The 19,152-nt window shown below is 45.7% G+C and overlaps 1 protein-coding gene across 1 annotated transcript in view; it reads right to left on the bottom strand.

Moving 5' to 3' along the window:
* Positions 1-1,181: 1,181 nt before the first annotated feature.
* LOC113480441 (cholesterol 24-hydroxylase) overlaps positions 1,182-19,152 on the bottom strand; it is a 19,245-nt gene continuing 1,274 nt past the window's right edge. Inside the window, exons 3-16 of the mRNA XM_026849247.1 lie at positions 18,774-18,924; positions 18,414-18,495; positions 17,810-17,883; positions 17,049-17,135; positions 16,278-16,416; positions 15,557-15,667; positions 14,625-14,781; positions 14,243-14,305; positions 13,098-13,170; positions 12,581-12,665; positions 10,650-10,760; positions 10,027-10,115; positions 9,061-9,127; positions 1,182-8,195 (exon numbers count right to left, since the gene is read on the bottom strand). Coding sequence (XP_026705048.1) covers positions 8,034-8,195; positions 9,061-9,127; positions 10,027-10,115; positions 10,650-10,760; positions 12,581-12,665; positions 13,098-13,170; positions 14,243-14,305; positions 14,625-14,781; positions 15,557-15,667; positions 16,278-16,416; positions 17,049-17,135; positions 17,810-17,883; positions 18,414-18,495; positions 18,774-18,924 — 1,451 coding nt within the window. The 3' untranslated portion in view covers positions 1,182-8,033. The remainder of the gene's footprint in view (positions 8,196-9,060; positions 9,128-10,026; positions 10,116-10,649; positions 10,761-12,580; positions 12,666-13,097; positions 13,171-14,242; positions 14,306-14,624; positions 14,782-15,556; positions 15,668-16,277; positions 16,417-17,048; positions 17,136-17,809; positions 17,884-18,413; positions 18,496-18,773; positions 18,925-19,152) is intronic.

The following is a 19,152-nucleotide window of genomic DNA, read 5'->3' on the forward strand; positions in this document are numbered from 1 at the left end:
GCCCGGCCCACCCTCCCAACGGGGGCTGTTCACGGCAAAACCCGCTGTTTTCACAGGCGTCAATCTCGTCGGTCCTCCTGAAGTGCCCGCAGACCGCAGCCGAGGGACGTAAAGCGGATTAAAATTAGTAAGAACTGAGATACCACGTTCCCGTGCCTTTGGAAAGTCACAGGTAGGTGTCTATGAAAAGCAAACACTGGCAGTCTCTCTTATTGGAAGGATAAACTCTGTTAGCTTGAAACTGCAATACACTGGCTAAAGCATGGAATCGGAATTGTTTCCAGAAAAAAAAACCTCACCAAAACTCTTCCACACCAAAACCAGCCAACCCAGGCAGAAAACACAACTTTATGATTTATTTGTGAGGAAGTCGATCAGCCTTGGTGACACAGTCGGCTCAGGGCTGCCTTCTGTGACACATGTACCTGCACAGAAGAGGGGAGCGCTGCCGAGATGGCTGCAAGGAAGTGGAATGGGGTGCCCACCTCCGCTCTGCCACCCATTTTACACATGTGTCTGCACCGGGCACTGCTGTGCAGAAAGCTGGCTTAGCTTAGGGCAAAGGCAGATGAGGTTTATCTGCTTCGAAATATACAGTTGACTCTCCTCCTCACTGAGTGGCCTGAAACGCCAGCCCAATGGGATGATTCACTTATTTATTTACCTTTACGCTACTGGGTTAGAAATTAAAATAATGGTCTGCCTCTCCACCTGGTTTGCTTCAGTTTCTGTCGTAATTTTTTTGGTGGCATAACTGGCCTGAGAGACCCTCCCCAGAAAGGAAGCAGAGCGCTGCACATCCCGGTGCAGTAACCTCCTCCAACAGCACACCTGGGTTTGGAGGACGCACATTTCCTCTGCTAGCCGGGGTGGCTGCTGTCGCCCCACCGCTGCCCTGGCCTGGAGGGACCTGGCTCTGCTGAGTCTCTGCAGTGTCTGCCTGCACCAGGACCAGACTGACGGGACACGGTAGGTGAGGTTTCACATGGTTTGGCCTGACTATGAGCAAGCAGTGCCCCTCTTAGCCCCGCAGGGCTGCCACGGCCCCTGGACACATCTGCTCCTCCTTGCCTCCCTCCATGTGCAGCAGTGCCACTGCCTCTCTCCTGACTCGCTCAGAATGCAGAGCCCATGCTGCTCAGGTCGCTTTCTCAAGCTGAACCTTTGTGACACCTCTCTGAGAAACTCAACTTTAATATCATGGCTTGCGGGATGTAGATTTTCACAGATTACAGCAGAGCAGCTATCATGACTACCACTGATCCCCAAGACTATCTTAATAGAAATAAAGAACGTAAGCCACTGGAGCAGCCTGTGAGACAGGGTACAAGCCGCAGCACCGCAGCAGAGCACAGTTGCTCTGTAAGACAACAGGAAAAATGAACTCTGAATTCATCAGGACAATTCCAGACAACAGAGTTTGGAGAGGGAAGGCAGAATCCATGGTCTGCTGATACGCAGAAGTAGAAAATCTCAGGCCGTCTGTGCTTATCCACTCACGTATAGGTTGGAGGCTGATCCCAGAACAGTTTTTTCAGTAGTTGAATTTCCTTTGTTGATTTTTAACCTTAATAGCTCTTTAATTACTGTCCTTATTTTCAAACCAAGTATACATCTGTGTCATATTAATGAATATTCATTGTCACTGGAAAGCTATTAAATGCATTTTTACCTGTGTTTCCAAGGGAATAGATGCCAGCTGAGTATAGTATTATCTAATTTCAGCCTGTTCTCAGCACCATAATAATATCAAGACCTATTAGAGAAGGCTCACAGATACATAAAAATAATAATGATTGATTATTTATTTGCTTTATTGTAGCACTTAAGGATTCCTGCCAAGATCATGGCTCTGCTGTGCAAGGCTTCTTGCCGACAACAGCACAAAAGGTGGCTTCGCCTGACAGAGCTGACACCTTGAATGGGAAACACAGCAAAGTGCTGCAGCAAGGATGTAGCAGAGGAGTACATGGTCATTTCAGCATCCTTTAATTCCTTGGAGGGTTTGCACAAATGAGAGAAGGGAGGGACAGTAACAAGGGAAGAGACGGAAGATGAGGATGATCAAGACAAAGATCAGCCCTTACCAGAAGAGCTGAAAAGACCCCACGGAGCTGGAGTCTTCCCTGGTGCTTGGCACCAGTACCCCCTGCTAGGATCCTCGGGGTGGATCCAGCATAATCTCTTACTGGATGCTGCTGATGCCTCAGGCACTGGAGATGATCCAGTGCCTGCTTGTAGCTTCCAGTGATCTGAGAAAATGGGGCGAGAGTGAGGCTTAATTTTAAGTCCATTTGAAAAGAAGGAAGCAGTTCTTTAATATTTTTACAATGGGTCTGTACTGGAGGAACAACTTCTCCTGAACTAGTCTACTGAGGACACTGGCATGGGGTAGAGTCCAAGACCCTCAGCTGGACAGCAGTGTGGGGGCACTTCAGATAAGAAGTCCTATAAATGGATCAAAGAGGAGGACAGCTAGAGTGTAACATCAGTGTGGCGATGTTTCCACAGCAAAGGAGATGTGTGGAAAACAGCATTGCTGAGAGAAGGGAGGGCATGGAGCTAAAGAGGAAGGATGAGAGGCAGAAGTTCAGTATTAAAACAAAACAGCCTGTTAGCCTACCAGTACAGACTGTATCTAGGGACTGATGGTCTTCAGACTAGTACAGGCTGGAAGAGCTGAAGTGCCAAGTATGTTCCTAGGCACTGGCGTGTGATCTTCCTCATGGCCCCTGGCCACTAGCACTCTCCTGACAATTCCTGGTATGATCTGGGAGTCAAGATGTGCCAGACACCATTCCTGATACATAGGTTGCATGTGACCACCATATTTTGAAGGGTAAGAGAGCTCAATGGATACAGCGTTCTGTGCCAGCACACCCCAGTACCAGGGAAAGGTCAGGGGTGTATTTCCTTTGTTAATATAGCTGTCACCTAAGCGTTTTGAAGAGAGAAGGGAAAACAGTACCAGCCCTTGAGAAGAGGGGGAGGTCTTGTTCCTGAGCACTATCTTACTCCCAGGAGCACTGGGGGCCTGTGCTGGCTGAACCAGAAGGAGGATCCAAAGATGGTTTGTTCTGAGAGTACAAAATCATTGATGAAGTTCAGAGCAAAGCCCGTGGGTGTTGTAGGCCCTGGGAGGGAGCAAAGAAATGCCAAATGTAGAGAGTGCAAACTCTTGTCAGGGAGGTGTTTAGCTGCTCTCTGCACTGGAAGGCAGATGGCTTTCACCATGTCCACCCCAGAGCCTGCTGAGACAGCAGAGCAGGACAAGGCCAGGAAATTCAGGGCTTGAATGGGAAATAACCTGAGCCAGTACTTCCATTTTGTTAAATACCCATCACTAGCGACTCAGAGATGAACAAAAAATACTTGCTACGTTACATGGAACCATGGCAAGAGCACACATGGGCATGGTGGGCATGGCAGGGCTTGCCACCAAACATTTCACATGGAGGTCTTAATAATTGAGACGGGAAGGCATTGTAGGAAGTTTTCTGAATTTGCTAGCTTTGACCTCCTTATGTCATTTTATTTTGCATTTTCTGAGCCTCCCTGACTTGCAGTACCTACAGCCAAGGGGCTGTGAGTGTACACTGAGAAACTGAGCTCACGGGGAGTAAAACAATGTACAGAGCCCTCCTTCGGCTTCAGTGTCACCTAGGTGCAGCCTCCAAACCTTACCACAAAACAGACAGGCAGTGATTAATTACAAATAATGTCATCAAGTGTCCCGCAGAGCAGACCAAAGCGTTGGCATGGGCAGGAAGATGAAGAAATTTTAAAATGATCCTACTGAGATGCTGGCAGGATTGTGGTGTCCCAGTATGGGCAGTTCCCCTACCCTACTGGTGCCTCTCTTGTCCCTGATATCACTGAAGGTGTGAAGAACATACACACTGCCTCTGTGAGGAAATGTTATTCCTCCTCTAAAAGTGATTCTTTTGTCCCTAAATCCAGAACACAAGATGTTGTAATTTGGGGCAAAATTGAGAGGAGGCACAACAGCCCTGCCAGACCCAGTACCTTCCACCCCACCCCATCCCACTCTTGTAACGCAGCAGAAGGAATTTTCAGCCTGACTTTATTGCCTTTGCTAGCACATGAGCGCTGTGTGGAGGGGCTGGGTTGGGTATATTTTGTGGACACCTGTTTTGTCATTGGCTTGTCTCAATAGCGGATGTTAAACCCAGGAAAGGCCTCCTGTTGCAGCTCTCATTGTATAACCAGATGGTGTACAAATGTATCTATGGTTAACCTGAGTGCTTGCACTAGGCCCACCAGTGCTAGAAGCACCTGATTTTCTGAAGTTGTGGTGATTAGATGTGCTGCACACCCCTAGAACAGCACTCTAAAGCTGCTGCAGTGAAGAAAGCAGCTAGGAGCTGGCCATGACTGGACAGATGAGCCTGAAAGGGGAAAAAAATATCCCAATTCCTGCTCTGCATACCTGGCTCCAGCAATACAGGACAGCACATTACATTTTCTTATACATGTTCGCTCCCCAAGAGGCTACAGATTGAGCAGAAGGCTGTCTAAAAGATATCAGGGTGTGCTGTAATGGCAATGACTGTGATTGAATCCTGTGCTTCTGAGCTTCTCCTGGCTTCCTACAAGGGCTAGGAGGAGATTCCCCTCATGCAAAATTGTGATTATTTTTCCCACTTCCCTACTGGCACTGCCACCTGGGCTCCTCCCTGGAAATGCAGGTGAGTCTGTGTATGAAGTGTAGATGCAAAACTGGGAGTCTCCTGTGCTCCAGACTAGCTGGAGTGAGAAAGCATCCCCTTCTCCCATGCCAGCAGTGAAGGAGTTTGCCTTCCTCTAGACAGAGACTCCTTCCTCTAACTGGTTCTCTCCTATCCCAAGAGGTCTAGGCAGCAGCGTTTTCCCTGTTTCTTGTCTGTGACACTGATATAAAAGGGGTAAAATCAAGCTCTTGGGTTAGCATAAAAAACCCAGGGAGAAATCCAGGGAGGGGTGGGAAGTCCTGACTCTGAGCACATACATGAAAGCCCTGGGCATCAATCCAGAAGAGGGAGGCAAAGAGTTTGTAGGTCTGGAATGGTGATCAAAGAAACTTGCAGCAGCCATCAGTTTGAACAGACATCCCTGAGCCACACCAGTGTGCTCACCTTTGGGACTAGCTGCTGTGACTCCTGCCAGCTGAGCTTCTGGCTGCCTCCAAACAGTTCCTGTCTGCAAGTGTGCACATCTGGAGCAGGGTGAAAGCAAGAGGAGCTGCTGGAGGGCAGGCTCTTACCTGCAGGGTGCTGGCACAGGAGCTGCCCTGACCAGCCTGGCTTTACAGTTCCATGTAAACCGAGAAACCCTTTTGCATCCAGCCTCCAGGCATGCCACACAGGGCTGCGCTGGGCCCTGCCTGGGTGGCACCCAGGGAAAAATCATCCCACCAGCCACTTCTAGATTTTGCTTTGCTTTGCACAAGAGCCAGGAAAAGGATGAGAGGAAAATTAACTGCAGGTATACTTTTCTACAAGCAGCTGGAAAGAGCACTGGGGAAACAGACCTTGCTCTGCTTTTTTGCCTTACCAGCCATGATCCCTACCATAGTGCTTGATGCAGGTAATGATGGCTTGCCCCAGAAGTGAAGTAATATGTTTCTCTTCCCAAGAATAAGGAGAAACTGTCCTTTTCTGTGGTGCCCAAGAAAGCCAGAGGCCCCAGGTCCCTTCATGGACCATGGCAGGCACAGCTGCATCTCCCTAGGCACTTCTGGCCTGAAGTTTCTCCACGGGGTTTGGCAGAGCATGTGCCAGCACCTGGTTGGCATACAGGGCCCTAAGGAGTAAGTTTTCTGAACGTGCTCATTTTGCTTTTGGTGGACAAGGGATCACCTTCTGGCTGGGGGTGCAGATGAAACTGCGAGAACACTGCAGGGTGTCTGCGCATCATCATATGAAAATCACCTACTCCTACAGTAAGATGCCTGGAGGAGCCAGGACAGCTTGTCTCCGAAGAGAAGGAGATGACAAGGCTGAGGAACACTGCTGCTGTTGGGTGCATTGACAAGGAGAGCTTGCCATCTGCTGGAAAGCGACTAGCACTGACAGGCGACAGTCTGGCAAGAGCTCTTGGGTGTAGGTAGGAACAGGAAAAAGGCCTGCATCAGCAGTGTCTGGAAAGCTGGATGGCATTTGGGCTTGCAGAGAGCAGGAAGAGCAACCTCTGATGGAAGGAAGCGCTGATCTCAGGCAGATGAGGTATGACAAAACTCACTGCAGGGTTTTAACATGCTACCATCCCCCTTGAGCCCTCCTTGGAGGTACCCATCCCCATTTCAGAGAGAGCAGAAGGGAATACATGTTTGTGCAACTACTGCATCTCAAGTCATTCATTACTAGGGCAGAGCAGAGAGCTGGCGTGGTGGTGTCTCGTAACCCCACAGCAGTTTGCCAACATGTCTGTGGAGCTCTCCGTGCTGTTCACAGGTTCCCCCACTGCTCCCTGCACTGCTGAGATACTTCCCTGCCTTTAACATATTTTCAGGCTTCAGCCTTCCATTACACGACCAGTACATCTAGCCCAGCTGGCATCAAGTATCCTGATCCTGACATCAGCTCCCAGGAACACACAACTAGTTGGACAGGCCTCAGTTTTCCCAATCAGACTTTATTAAAGTCTAGGAGGATATAAGCAGATCTCCAGCATAAAAGATTGAAGAGCTGGTCTACCAATAGATGGACTAAACCTTCCCTAGCAATACAAGCATTGGTATCTCTGGGTATAAGTCACATCAGTACACTGGATAACATGGCTTATGTTGTCAAAAGCCACATCAACCCTACTGGCCTGTTATCCCACTGCTGCACTGAATGAGATGGTGCACAACAGTAGCAGAATGAGGGAAAGCTCTGGAATGTTACTCTCCTGGTATGGGAGTTCCCACTATGGGAACTTGACAGTGTACGGACCAGGTTCTTGTCCCTTTAATTCAAAAAGGTAAGAATGAACAGTGGCAGCACCAGATGTTTTGAATTCCCTGTATTTCAGGGCCCAAAATCCTATTAAGTATCCACCTATTTCTAAAAGGTGGCATTTTCACATGATCATTTTTTCTCTAGCAGAGCCAGGCTGAAAACCTCCATGCTGCAAGCAATTTTGGCACAGCTTCAGAAAAAGGGGGTGCAGGACCTTCTCCTGCCTCTGGCTCAAGTTGCACAGGCATTTCTTCAGCGCAGTATCATTTTAAGCAGCATTCGGTTCCAGGCATTTCCAGCCCTCCTGTACCTAACTAGACCATTTGGTCCAAGTGTTCATGTACCTTAGTCGTGAGCCAGATGGGGAAAATGAACCAGGTTAAAATGAACCCAGCAAGAGTCCCACCAAGGAACAGTGTCTCAGAAGAATGAGCACAGGCTGTGGGGAGGTGTGGGAGGAAGCAGGAGAGCCCATTTCTACATCTACCTTCTGCAAAATACTGGAAGTAGGAAAGACCGAATTAAAATGAGGCAGAAGCAACAGGGGAAAATAGTAGCCACAGCCTCCAATTTTTGTTTCAGAATGTTCCCATGAATTGTTCTTCTCATTTAGAGGAAGGGTGGGGAAATTGCTTTGAAAAAGAGAATAACTCTGAACTCCTCTTCCCAAGTTCAGCCCAAAACTTAAGCTCTACTATGAAATTCCCCAAACAAGGGCTTACTTAGACCATGTTGTGTTATAAGTCAAGTTAGGGGAAACAATCAGCTGGAATTTGAGTGTAGGTTTGTGTGGAGCTCCAAGGATACTCCAGCAAAAATATGTTCTTTTCTAAATCTGGACAGAACCAAATAGTCTCCCAGGAAAATAACAGGCTTTGCAATTCCAGGTATGCTTCCAGATCAAAGATGCTCAAACATATCTAGAGTGACTCTAAGGGTTTTTTTTTTTGTAAATTATGAGGAAGGCTAGGAAAAATTCCAGTCTAGTAATACTCTAAAGGGGTCTTCAAAATCTAACCTTTGATTACTGTGAAGATCTTCAAAATCAGAAGAAATGCTACCACTAACATGTCATGCTCCTTTCTCAAACAGTCATGCCTGGCAGCCTCTTGCAGATCTCCTTGGCTTTAATTTACACATTACTCCATCTAGTGGCCTAATGGTTCCAGCTTCCATGAGTTTAAAACTCTGCCCTGGTACCAGCTGAAATTCAAACCTCTGCAGCAGTTTTGCCATCACCACTTTTGCCTCCATCTGTTAAGAAGAAAAACAAACCCATTGTCAGTGACAGCAAATACAGCTTGGACTGCAACTACTTAAAGTCAGTGTACTATATCATGCTGTTTTGTCAATATAGAGATTTTTTAAAGTTAAATGTTACTCTCTTAATGCAGACAGTTGAGTTTGGACACAAAGAATCAACCTGGGGCTTCCTGGATTTGAAGATGACAGGCACTAAGATCAGCCCTTGTGTTTATGCATTGACCCTGTTTTAGAAATCAGGAGTCTAAGCACTTTAATCTGAAGATTTCAAGCACTGGTGCTTAGATGAACTCATAGCAGAGACCCAAAGAGCTGACCTCCTACTGTCCTTCTGAAATCTCTCTGCCATGCTCAAGTAATTCATGCAATTGTTCCTCCCATCCACACAGCCTCCTCCTCACCTTCTCAGTGCCAGTCCTGGCTTATGACCTTCTGCCAGCTGATGTTCTCCCTGCCTTGACTCTGCCAGCTGCAGCCACAGGATGGTCCCAAGAGCCCCTGCACACCCACCATGGTCTGCCCTCAGCTGGCAAAGGGATGCTGACTGTAATTGCCATCAAGGGGTTTGGATGCAAGCAGGGTGACCCAGGAGAGCAGCCTGCTGCCCCCTCCCCTGCAGACACCCTGGCTCTATGAGCACAGGGGTGACACGGGACCCGTTCATGTATGTTTGCTCATGCAACAGCATTTGAGAGATGCTGCATCGTGGGTGAGATGTGGATCCTCCCTCTAGAGCATAGAGAGGGTCAGTGCAGCATCAGCGTAGCCTCTGGTCCCCCACTATGAGCCACAGCCAGTACACCCCTGAGCTGGCTCAGTGCTTGCTAATGAAGTGTCATTTCAGGCCTCTGCTTACCTGTGCAAACACCTGCCCGATGCAGGACCGGGGTCCCAGAGAGAATGGAAAATAGCAGTAATATGGCCTGCAAAGAAAAAACGTTCAAAACTGTCACTTTGACAGCTTGGTTGTAAAGCAGCAAATATTTCATCACAGCAGAAAGGAAATGGTCTAAATACCTCCTCACCTAGCTGACTTGTTAAAATAATCTCCAAATCAGTATTTTTTTGCTTCAGAGCAGCAATACAGCTCTGCAGCATGTTTCCTCATCATTTCTGCTTACTATATGGCTCAGCTCACAGAGCTGTTTTGATATGTGCAAACGTTATTTCAAAGCTTGAGTGTCAAACATACTCTAAATGCTCTCCAGCCCATCTTGAGGACGTAACAATCTGCCCAGTTATTGCTCCTTTGGGCAGCTCTGAACCACACAAATGCAGGGGCATTTGGTTCAGGAGACCAGACTAACACTAGGCTGAAGTAAAACCCCTGACTCACGAAGCAGTTAAATGCAGGGATCAGTGGCAATTGTTTAGATTACTGGTCCCTCTTATTGCACTCCTGCCTACTGATTAGACTTAGGCTGCCTGCCCACATGGCTGAACAGCATCTTCTGTCCCTCAGCCCCTTGTCCCCTCCCTAACGTGGAGACACTTTTGAGCATCCTGCGGCCAGGGCTGCCACGCATTATATGCTTCTATTGCACTGAGGCAAATATTCAACCTGGCTTTGGCCCAAAGCTTTGACCTCAATATAAAGATTAAATAACATTAGTATGTCTTTTTTGTAAGGTATCATGTGGTCTAAAGAATGTCAGCATAAAAACTGCCCCTTAATGCTCTCTATTTGTATTTGGATAAAGATTTAGTGTTACTTATTCCAGATGGAAAAATAGTTTTATTCTACTTTTTTTCCCCTTGAAATCTCTTCTAGTAATGGTTCCTTATTACATATTTAATAACCTGGGAGTAAAAAGAAACTCACTTAGGTGCATCTCTGCTAAATCGGTCTGGATTGAAAGTGAGTGGATCCTTGAAATATCTTTCCATCCTTCCCATTATATAAGTGCTGAACTGTCAAGAAAGAGTTAATTTCCGTTAAGTTAGGAGAAGCACTCTTCTCTGTGTGCCTCTTCTCTGTCACAGGTTCAGAAATGTAACTGCCTTCCACTTCCCAGGCAGAAACAATCCAGAGTCCCAATTCATACCTCACTTCTGGCCGAAATTTCAGAGAGGCCAGTAGAAATAGCGACAGAAAAGAGGGAATGGCTTTAAACTGTAATAGGGGAGATTTAGACTAGATGTCAGGAAAAAAATTTTCACAGAAAGAGTGGTCGGTCAGTGGAATAGGCTGCCCAGGGAGGGGGTGAAGTCACCATCCCTGGATGTGTTTAAGGGTTGTTTGGATGAGATGTTGGGGGATATGGTGTAGGGGAGAACTTTGCAGAGTAGGGCTGATGGTTGGACTCGATGATCCCAAGGGTTTTTTCCAACCTGAATGATTCTGTGAAATATGCCCCGGGAGGATTCTGGCCCTCTGATACACAGATCTATTACATTTGGATAGACTGCAGCAGCTAAAAGCTGTTGATGGTGGATGGGACTCACAACGAGCGTTGTGTTTGCAGGAATTCTGATGCCATTGATGACATGCTCCTTCTCCATCCAGCGCACCGTCCCTGGGACGGGTGGGTACAGTCGCAGTGATTCCTTCAAAACCTGTATCACACAAAAGATCAGATAGTTAATACAGTGTAGGAAGCAGAAATAAAATTAATTACCTCCTTATGGCCTTTCACTTTGACTAAATGGGAGCTTTTGACGTGAGGAATAGATGTTCATGTATCCGCCTTAGACTCCTGTGGGCAAAATAAGTCACCTCCTTCAGGCCTGGTTCCTTCTTACAGTTGGTAAAATGTAGAGAAAAAACAAAACCCACAAAAGATCCTATTCACTGAACAGATCCAACACCTTAAGTCAACAACTAAGTGAAAAAGCACTGGGAAGAAAATTCAAAGGGAATATCTAAGACTGAAGTCTCATGCCCCCCGTGAGCTGTTCTCAGCGCTGGCTGCCATGAGGATGGGTGGTTGCTCCCACCTCCTTCCCACTCTCAGTACTGTGCTCCTGCCTTTGTCCTGCTTCTGCTGCTTGAGGAGCTGAGCCAGGTCAGAGCACCAAAATGACAAAAAAATCAACCTGGTGAAGGAAAATGAATAGGGAACAGTGAAAAAAATGGAATGAGACCATTTCTTTTGGTGGCAGTGAGCTGTAAGAATGGATTATTTCATCAAAGTGAAACCTAATTAACAGTGCACATTAGCATCGCACTGCAAATGCAATTAACAGTGTGTATGCACGAGTGGATTAATGAAAAAGAAGTATGGACAAAAGGATTCAGAATTGCCTGAGCGACAGGAGAGGAGTCCCATGGTTTCTTGATACTCCAGTGATGGACTAGCTCTGACCAAGAGTGATTGTGATTTTGGTTGTACAGATCCAAGCTTGTTCTGTTAAATAAACAGTCTGCTTTGAGAGGCTCTCATGTGATCTGTTTAAAACTGAAAGGCTTAGATACCTCATCCTAATTGGAGTGGTATAATTGTCATGGTGTTTCAAAAAGCCTAAGGAAACCCGCTGATTTCTGTAATCACACAGAAATGCCTTTTCCTTATGAGAAATACACCTTTGAAATCTATCCGTGCTCAAAGCACAGTGATTTGTGGGATGGAATATGGCAAATGGCAAAATACCATCACCCACTTTGGCAGGCAGCTTAAGAGAAAAGCAATCATAGCAGACTACTAAAATCCCAGGGAACTTTAAGCTGGAAAATAGCTGCCAGGACTGTGATTCAGCCTCTCCTGATGGTGTCCCCCATCTTGTAAAAAAGGATATGCAACATAACCACTGGCAACTAGCCAAGCTCTGGCTTTGCAGTTCATTACCAACTGGCATTTCTATACACAAGACCTCTTTTAGGACCAAACTCTCTTCCCCCACCCCTACCCCGAGCGACTGAAGAGGGTTTCAAGACTCAGTAATAAAAAACTGAAATTACAAAAACTAGCCATTATTTTTGGATGTCCTCAAATCCTGCTGAGTTTATGGCGCATAGTGAGATCACAGCTGGAAATGCTTTAATAATAATCAAACTAAAATCGAGCTGTGAGTCTGGGAAGTGCGTGGGATTCACACACAGGTTGGGCTTAAAGTTGAAAACCCTTCTTAAAATACAACTATGGTTTCAGCTTAAACAGGTAGGGATTAAGCACCTTTGCTCTAGATCCCAGCTTGGTAACAATAAAGGAAAGCAGTGAGGGAATTGTGTGGGATCTTGGAAAGAAATTTGAGGAGCATCCCTCCCAAAAAGGCTGGGCTGCTGCAAATGGCTCCTGCTTGCTGACGCTCTGGGGACAAATGCCATCAGGATCACATACTGGCATTCTTAAAATTTTCAAAGTGTGGGGCTCTTCCATGACATGGCAGAGGTGCTACCAAACAGCTCTGACTGGTATTTTACCTCACTCCTACAGTACCTGTGATAAGTAGGTGAGTTTGCCAAGATCCTCATAGCCAATGTCTCTCTTGGCACCAAGAACATCATCCACTTCGGCCTGAAGCCTGCAGTTAAATTTTTAAAATGTTAGCTGCAGATGCCCTAGGCAAGTTGACAAATTACATTTTTTATTTTCCAGACACCAAGTTGGTCTTTGACTCCCATCCTCAGGCAAAATGCCTACTGATTCCCAGCCAGTCTGCCTGAACTTGTGCCTCGTATCAGGATAGAGCAATGTGCATGCAGTACAGCCTGGTCAGGTAGGATTTGGGACCAGTACGTATAAAGGCTTTGAAAAAAATCACCTAGATGGAACTGAAATAATTAATCTTAAGGGTTTTTTTAAGTTTTAGATGTATTGGGACTATGAAACTGTTTTATTTTGGACATGAGGCTAGAATTTATCAGGAATTGATCCTAGCTTTTTAATAATCCTTATAATTAAGTTCACCTTGAAATTAACAGCAAGCTGGGTTTGCAAATTGGAGCTCACATACCTTTCCAGTATTTCAGGATGCTGAGCCAGTGCCATTACTGTAAATGACAACTGATTGGCAGTGGTTTCATGTCCTAACAACATCAAAAATTTGTGTAAAGGTTAGTATGAAATAATAACATGATACAAAGATTGTCTACTAGTGTGACTGTGAACAGGAAACTTAAAACGTCAGGCCTCAAATGTTTTGTTTCAAGTACGCTAGAAATGAAACACTAAAAGGGCTGTAAACTCTATTTAAGGAGCTTTCAAGACTGACAAGAATGAGACATAGCTGGTAAAGATACAAGCCATCTTGCTCAACTCGAAGTTGCAATGGCTACGTACAGCATACCAGTTACGAGCTCCCTAACAGAAGCACCCATGAGGTTCAGTATTTGCCTTTTCATATTATGGGACACATGGTTCTGCAAAGAAGCAAGGATTTACTGGTTTTGAGGGAAAACAGGGCTTCTAACCATCTTTCTTTGAAATGCCTGCTTTACGTGGATAGTTTTCATTTTTCACGGATAGGCATATGTATTATTTTAAAGCATTAAACAGGCTTCCCCAAAGATGCATTTGTCGCAGTAACATCTTCCTTGTGACAGTGTTTTGACCTCACCTTCTTAGGAACCAAAATCCTAAATCCTACTGACTTGTAACACAGATCTTTCTACATTGTTTACCTCACGTATCACCCCCAGTCCTTTCTGACAGGCTTGGCAGTGCCCTCACCTACCAAGCATCTAACACTCTTATGGCAGGAATGGCATTTAACCATATGGGTGAGGTGACACGAAGACACATGGAATATGTTAAAGATCAGGATCTGGGAGGAAGGCCAGAACCCCATGAGGCACCCTAGCAGGCAGTGTTGCCCTCTGCACCCCAGGTTAGAAACCACTGGCCTGGCATTACTTGCTGTGTTGATATGACTGAAGGAGGATAATACATCATTTGCCGATGAGAAAATTAAGAGTTCTCCTCAGACCTCACCCAGCTGGTTCTGCATCAGTGTAATACTGCTGTCTTCCAACCAAGTGACTCCTGGTTACAGCAGTATTGCATGGAGTGAGCAAGGACATTAATCATAACCCTGTAGATGACCCAAGAATGAGTACAGCTTCCCACATGACATATCCAAGCATTAAAATAGCTACCAACCTGCAACAAAGAAAGTGATAAAGTTATCCAGAATGTTTTCATCATCTCTAGTTTCCTCCAGAGCTGTCAAGAGAGAAAAGTAAATGAGATTAGATAACGCCCCTATGTCCCAGCTGGAACAGCCAGAATGCTCTGCCCCATTTTGCACGTTCTGTCTGAGGAGGCACTGGGAAAGGATGCTGAATGGGCAACTCAGCGGTAACATGCGACCAACTTTTGATCCAACACAAAGAAACAGAATTTTCAAAGCAACTCTCACTATCTTCAGTGTGAAAAAGACATTAGAGGACATCAAAGTTCAGATCCCCAAAACAATCCTCCTCACATCTCATGGCAAAACATGCCACAGAGAAATTCACTCAAACAGCAATGTGTCCCCTACCATCTCCTTTCAGTATCTGTGTAAGAATATCCAGCGTGGCTTCCTTCCCATTCTGGATGGCCTCTCTCCTCCGGTCAATGCACTCCTTTGCCACACGCCGCAGCAGCCTCAGACTCTCCCTGACCTCCTTTACCAGCTTCTGTTTCCCTGGCATGTACTGAATACAGAGTTTCTTCAGTCATTTTATTCATTTTACAAGCAAGCACCTTGCTTTCTTCCAAATGACATTTGTCACAAAAACATCTGCTCTCCACTGAACAACGTGAACATCCCCAAGTTGAATGGTTTGGGCTGAAATGAGAAATATTTCAATCTGTGCATGCTGATGTCCTGCCTTATCCGAGCTGATGTTTTGGGCCCTGTGAGCAAAATTCCTCACCTTTCCCCAAAAAGAAACTGCAGCATGCAATACAGAATCTCACCTCAGGGCCCAAAAAGGAAAACACGAGCTCTAAAAGCCTGAACTACAGCTTTCATGAGAAACTATGGAATGATTTTTAACTTAATTTTTTTGTATTACTTCCATAATTTCCTGGTGTATGAATTTGAGTTGAAAATACAATTTTTTTTAAGGCAAGAATGTTCAAATTTCTTCCACACTGATTGAAGGCTGCCATCCTCCTTGGACAATTGGTAAAAAACTCAGTTTTTGCAGTGATAGGTGTGAAAGCGTAAAACGTATGAGAAGACATGTGCAGGAGGGAAGAGAAGACAGAAAGACAGGAAGGAAGCATTAAAAGTTAATGTGTATTCTGCACGTGTTTTAAAGAACTAATTAATTTTATCTTGATGCACGCTGGAAGGAAAGAGATACTGATGACTGTTTCTCCATCAGATATGAGCATCGCACAGCTCCAGCCCACTAACTCATACAGGAGCAGAGGCTCCAGCTGGACATTAGGAGAGAGGCCTGAAGTGAGGAACATACAGACCTGAAAGAGGGGAATCCGTGCCTTGGTCATTCCCTCCAAAACCACACTCACGGCATGTGGGAAAGGCGTCCGGTCATCGCTCAGTGCATTTAACTCCAAGCCAAAAGCTATCTGTGGAATGGGAGAGACAAAGGCAACTCGCTACATCCTCCTGGCTCCCTGGGGTTGGGGTGAAAGAGCAGGACAGCCTCACACCACCACCTTTTCCCCTAAAAATACCTCAGGCTAGATCCTGCTTTGCAGAAGGCTGCAAGGGAAGGGCAACATCTACATTATGCTTCCTCCTTACTTGGGGGGGATTAATAATTTACTATTACTCTCCATTCATCCCAAACTGTTTTGCATAGAGAAAGGAAAAGCCAGTGAAAGGCAAACTTTGTGCTGACACATAACGGTAATAATGCAACATCCACACATGAATAAGCACTGGTGTGCCCCTTTTGGGACGGAGGCATGGGAGGTATACGAGACTGTAAAGGCTTTTCAAAGGGTCCCAATCCTGCAGGCCACACCTAGGCTGTACAGACCCTTCCCTAACTGCCTCTTCCTATGGCTCAGCCTGAATGGAAGTGTCACAATTAGTCCTTCAGCTTTTCTGGCACTGCTGGGTAAAGGTCTTGTTTCCTGGCTCCAGATCCTGATCCCATCCTGCTGCCAGTACCCGTTACTTCCATTCCTTCCTGCCAGTTGCAGAGGAAACAAGAAAGCAGACAGCTGGTACCTTTGCAATGATATCCATAGTCACCCGGTTCATCATCAGCAGCATGCTAAACTCTTTTTTTCCATCTGCCTTTTCCTCTAGCTTCTCCATCAGCTCCTCTGCTTTTTCATTAAAAGTTTCCATCAGACCAATCAGGTAGCTGAACAATCAATAAAAATGAGCGATGGTGGCTCTGGAGAGGATATCTTTGCTCAGGCAAAATTATCTTCATTATTTTCCATAGAAAATGATAAAGATTTTTTTTTATTTATAATAAATTTGCCTTAATACTTTAAAAAGCGAACAGATAAAATGAACTAAATTCTTCTTACAGCAGCCCTGCTCTGTCCTGCCACGTAAACGGCTGTCATGGCAAAGGGCTCTGGCCTGTGCATGCCAAAGGAAACGCACTTTATCTTCAGACCCAAAATGCAATGCATCGAAGCACACAGAAGCAAACCAGACCAACCCCCTGCTTATCAACCACACCGTATCCCCCACAGGGAATCGCTTAGGTAAATGCTGAGGCTTGCCCATGTCAAATCCCTGATCTGTTTTCTGACAGAATAAGGCAGCCATCACCACACTCATTTGGGAGTCACTGCCCCATGGGAAGTCTGGTCAAATTATACTTGTCATGGAAATGGTGCATTGGACTCTAAGTAAAATGTGATTTTGGCACTAAATGGGTTTCTTCTCTTTATAAATATCAAATAATGGATCAATGACAGGAAGAATCACGAAAATACAGTAGAAGTAACAGCTAGGTCATCCCAGAGATATTTGCCTTACGTTCGGCTGAAAGCTGGATCCATTATCTTCCGCTGCTTGTGCCAATGCTCATGGTTGTAAACAGTTACCAAGCCATTTCCTAGAAACCTAGCATTTAGGAAAACAAGGAAAGGAACAGTTTTCGCACCAAGGGAGCCAGCCAGACCACATGTACTCACAAAGATAACTCTTCCACATCTACTTTTTTGTATTTTCCTCATGTTTAGGGAGCACTGTGCTGCTTTGAGTACATAGTCATTGCCAGTGACTGAACTGCAGATATGCTTTGCCTGGTAGGTGTGGACTGCTGAGTCCAATGAGATGCTGATTCATTACAGCTGTTAGCAAATAATTAATATCATAAGGGGATTATTGTATTTTTAAAAGCTTCAGGCTAACAGAGAAAAAAACCCTTTTTTGAACATAAAATCTGGAGACTCCTATACCTTAAGGAATAATTCACTGCTCTAAAATCTAAGTGAAAAGTTTGATGATGGTCTTGAGCAAACTATTCTGAGACTAACTGAACATGCGGGGCGGGGGGGGGCAGGGAAGAGTATGATCAAGGAAAAAAGAATCCAACATAACCGCCTCCCTAACTGGGAAGACATTTGACTTGACACATAATTTAACAAGTACATGCTGCTTATGTATGTCTGGAATTAGTCATTAATCCCCAGACTAAGGTAAATGGTCTAGGTCAAACCAAGTGTCATGTCTGTGACCTTATCAATCTTTCACTTATTTTCAGATCAAAGCAGCTTCATATGGGTTTCACCTACCTCTCACCAAATAAGTTGAAGATACGACCGTACACCAGTCGATCCTTTGGATACTGTGGTGACATCAAGAACTCCTAAAATCAAATCTCAGGTCAGTGAATACTGAGTGTGATCCATTTCCCAGACAAAACATAGAAAGACACTCACACATTCACTCTTTTCCTCCTGTAGCAGCAGTCTGAAGACTAGATGAATTATTTGGTGTGCCCCGATTCCCCAGTTCCTGTGCTGCTAGCTTGTTTTGCATGCCTCTAGCAATTTTTGTCCAATGACCTGAAATCTCACTCTGTGGTTACTGCAGAGATTTAGAAGAAATTCAGTCCCTTGTGCCTCACTCATCTGACATATTAAGCTCTTGCAAAGAGTCTGCTTTTCAGAAATGGTGGATGCTTACTCTCTCTACTGTTTAATCAACTGATCAAGGAAGAGATAAAGCAGGACAGCCCACAAAGCCGAGCACCTCATCCTCCTAACCCAGCCAGAGCCACCATCTCCATAGCCACAGACCGGCTGCGCTGTGCTGCCCTGTACATCAGGCACCACGTCTCTCTTTCTGGAGGGACAAGTCAATCCTCACTGTCAATTTGGCTTTATTTTGCAGTACCTTCACTCCTTCAGGACTCAGGATCATTACTGAAACTCTGTGAAAGGCATTAAGCCGTACAATAGGTCCATATTTCTCTGCCCTACAAGAGGGGGAAAAAAAAAAAAAAGAGAGAATTATGGTACAAGCCACCAACATGTAACAGTTCAGATCTAATAATCTCTTAAGGACCAAAGCAGCATGTACTGGGAACTACTGCAGTCTTCAGAAAGTAAAGGCATTAAGATCAGTGTTCTCTCTAGCTCCTCTACCAACCTTCTGAATGGTGCTAAATATGTAATCCAGAGCATGTGTGCCTTCATTTCCCAATTTGTGCTACAGGGCTACCCTATTCAATGTTACTGATGTGTCTCAACTTACCACTGCAGGAAAAGATCATGCATAAACTCCCGTTTCCTCAGCATTCTCCACAAGATTGGCAGATGCCCAAACAAAAAGCTGCAGAAAATAAATGTTAAGCATGTCACAAGGGTGCCAACACAGGACTTTGTATGGACTGTCAACCTCGTTGCTCAGTGAAGCAATACGAGTGTTGCTCCTGTTTTCCTCCTCCTAATAAACGATAAAAATAACACCTCGCTGTGCCAACGCCCAGCCCTCACCTGGGTAAACTAGGGCCCAGGGTCAGGCTGGTGCACTCGTGCGGGTCTGGGTGGGAGCTCCCGCTGTGGCCACCCGGGGCGAGCACACGGCCGCCCGCAGGCCAGGCCGGGGGTCGCTGCGGCAGCGCAGGGCGATG

The sequence above is a fragment of the Athene cunicularia genome, assembly GCF_003259725.1.
Source record: "Athene cunicularia isolate RWA chromosome 5 unlocalized genomic scaffold, athCun1 chr5_part1, whole genome shotgun sequence".
In the NCBI taxonomy this organism is placed as follows: Eukaryota; Metazoa; Chordata; class Aves; order Strigiformes; family Strigidae; genus Athene; species Athene cunicularia.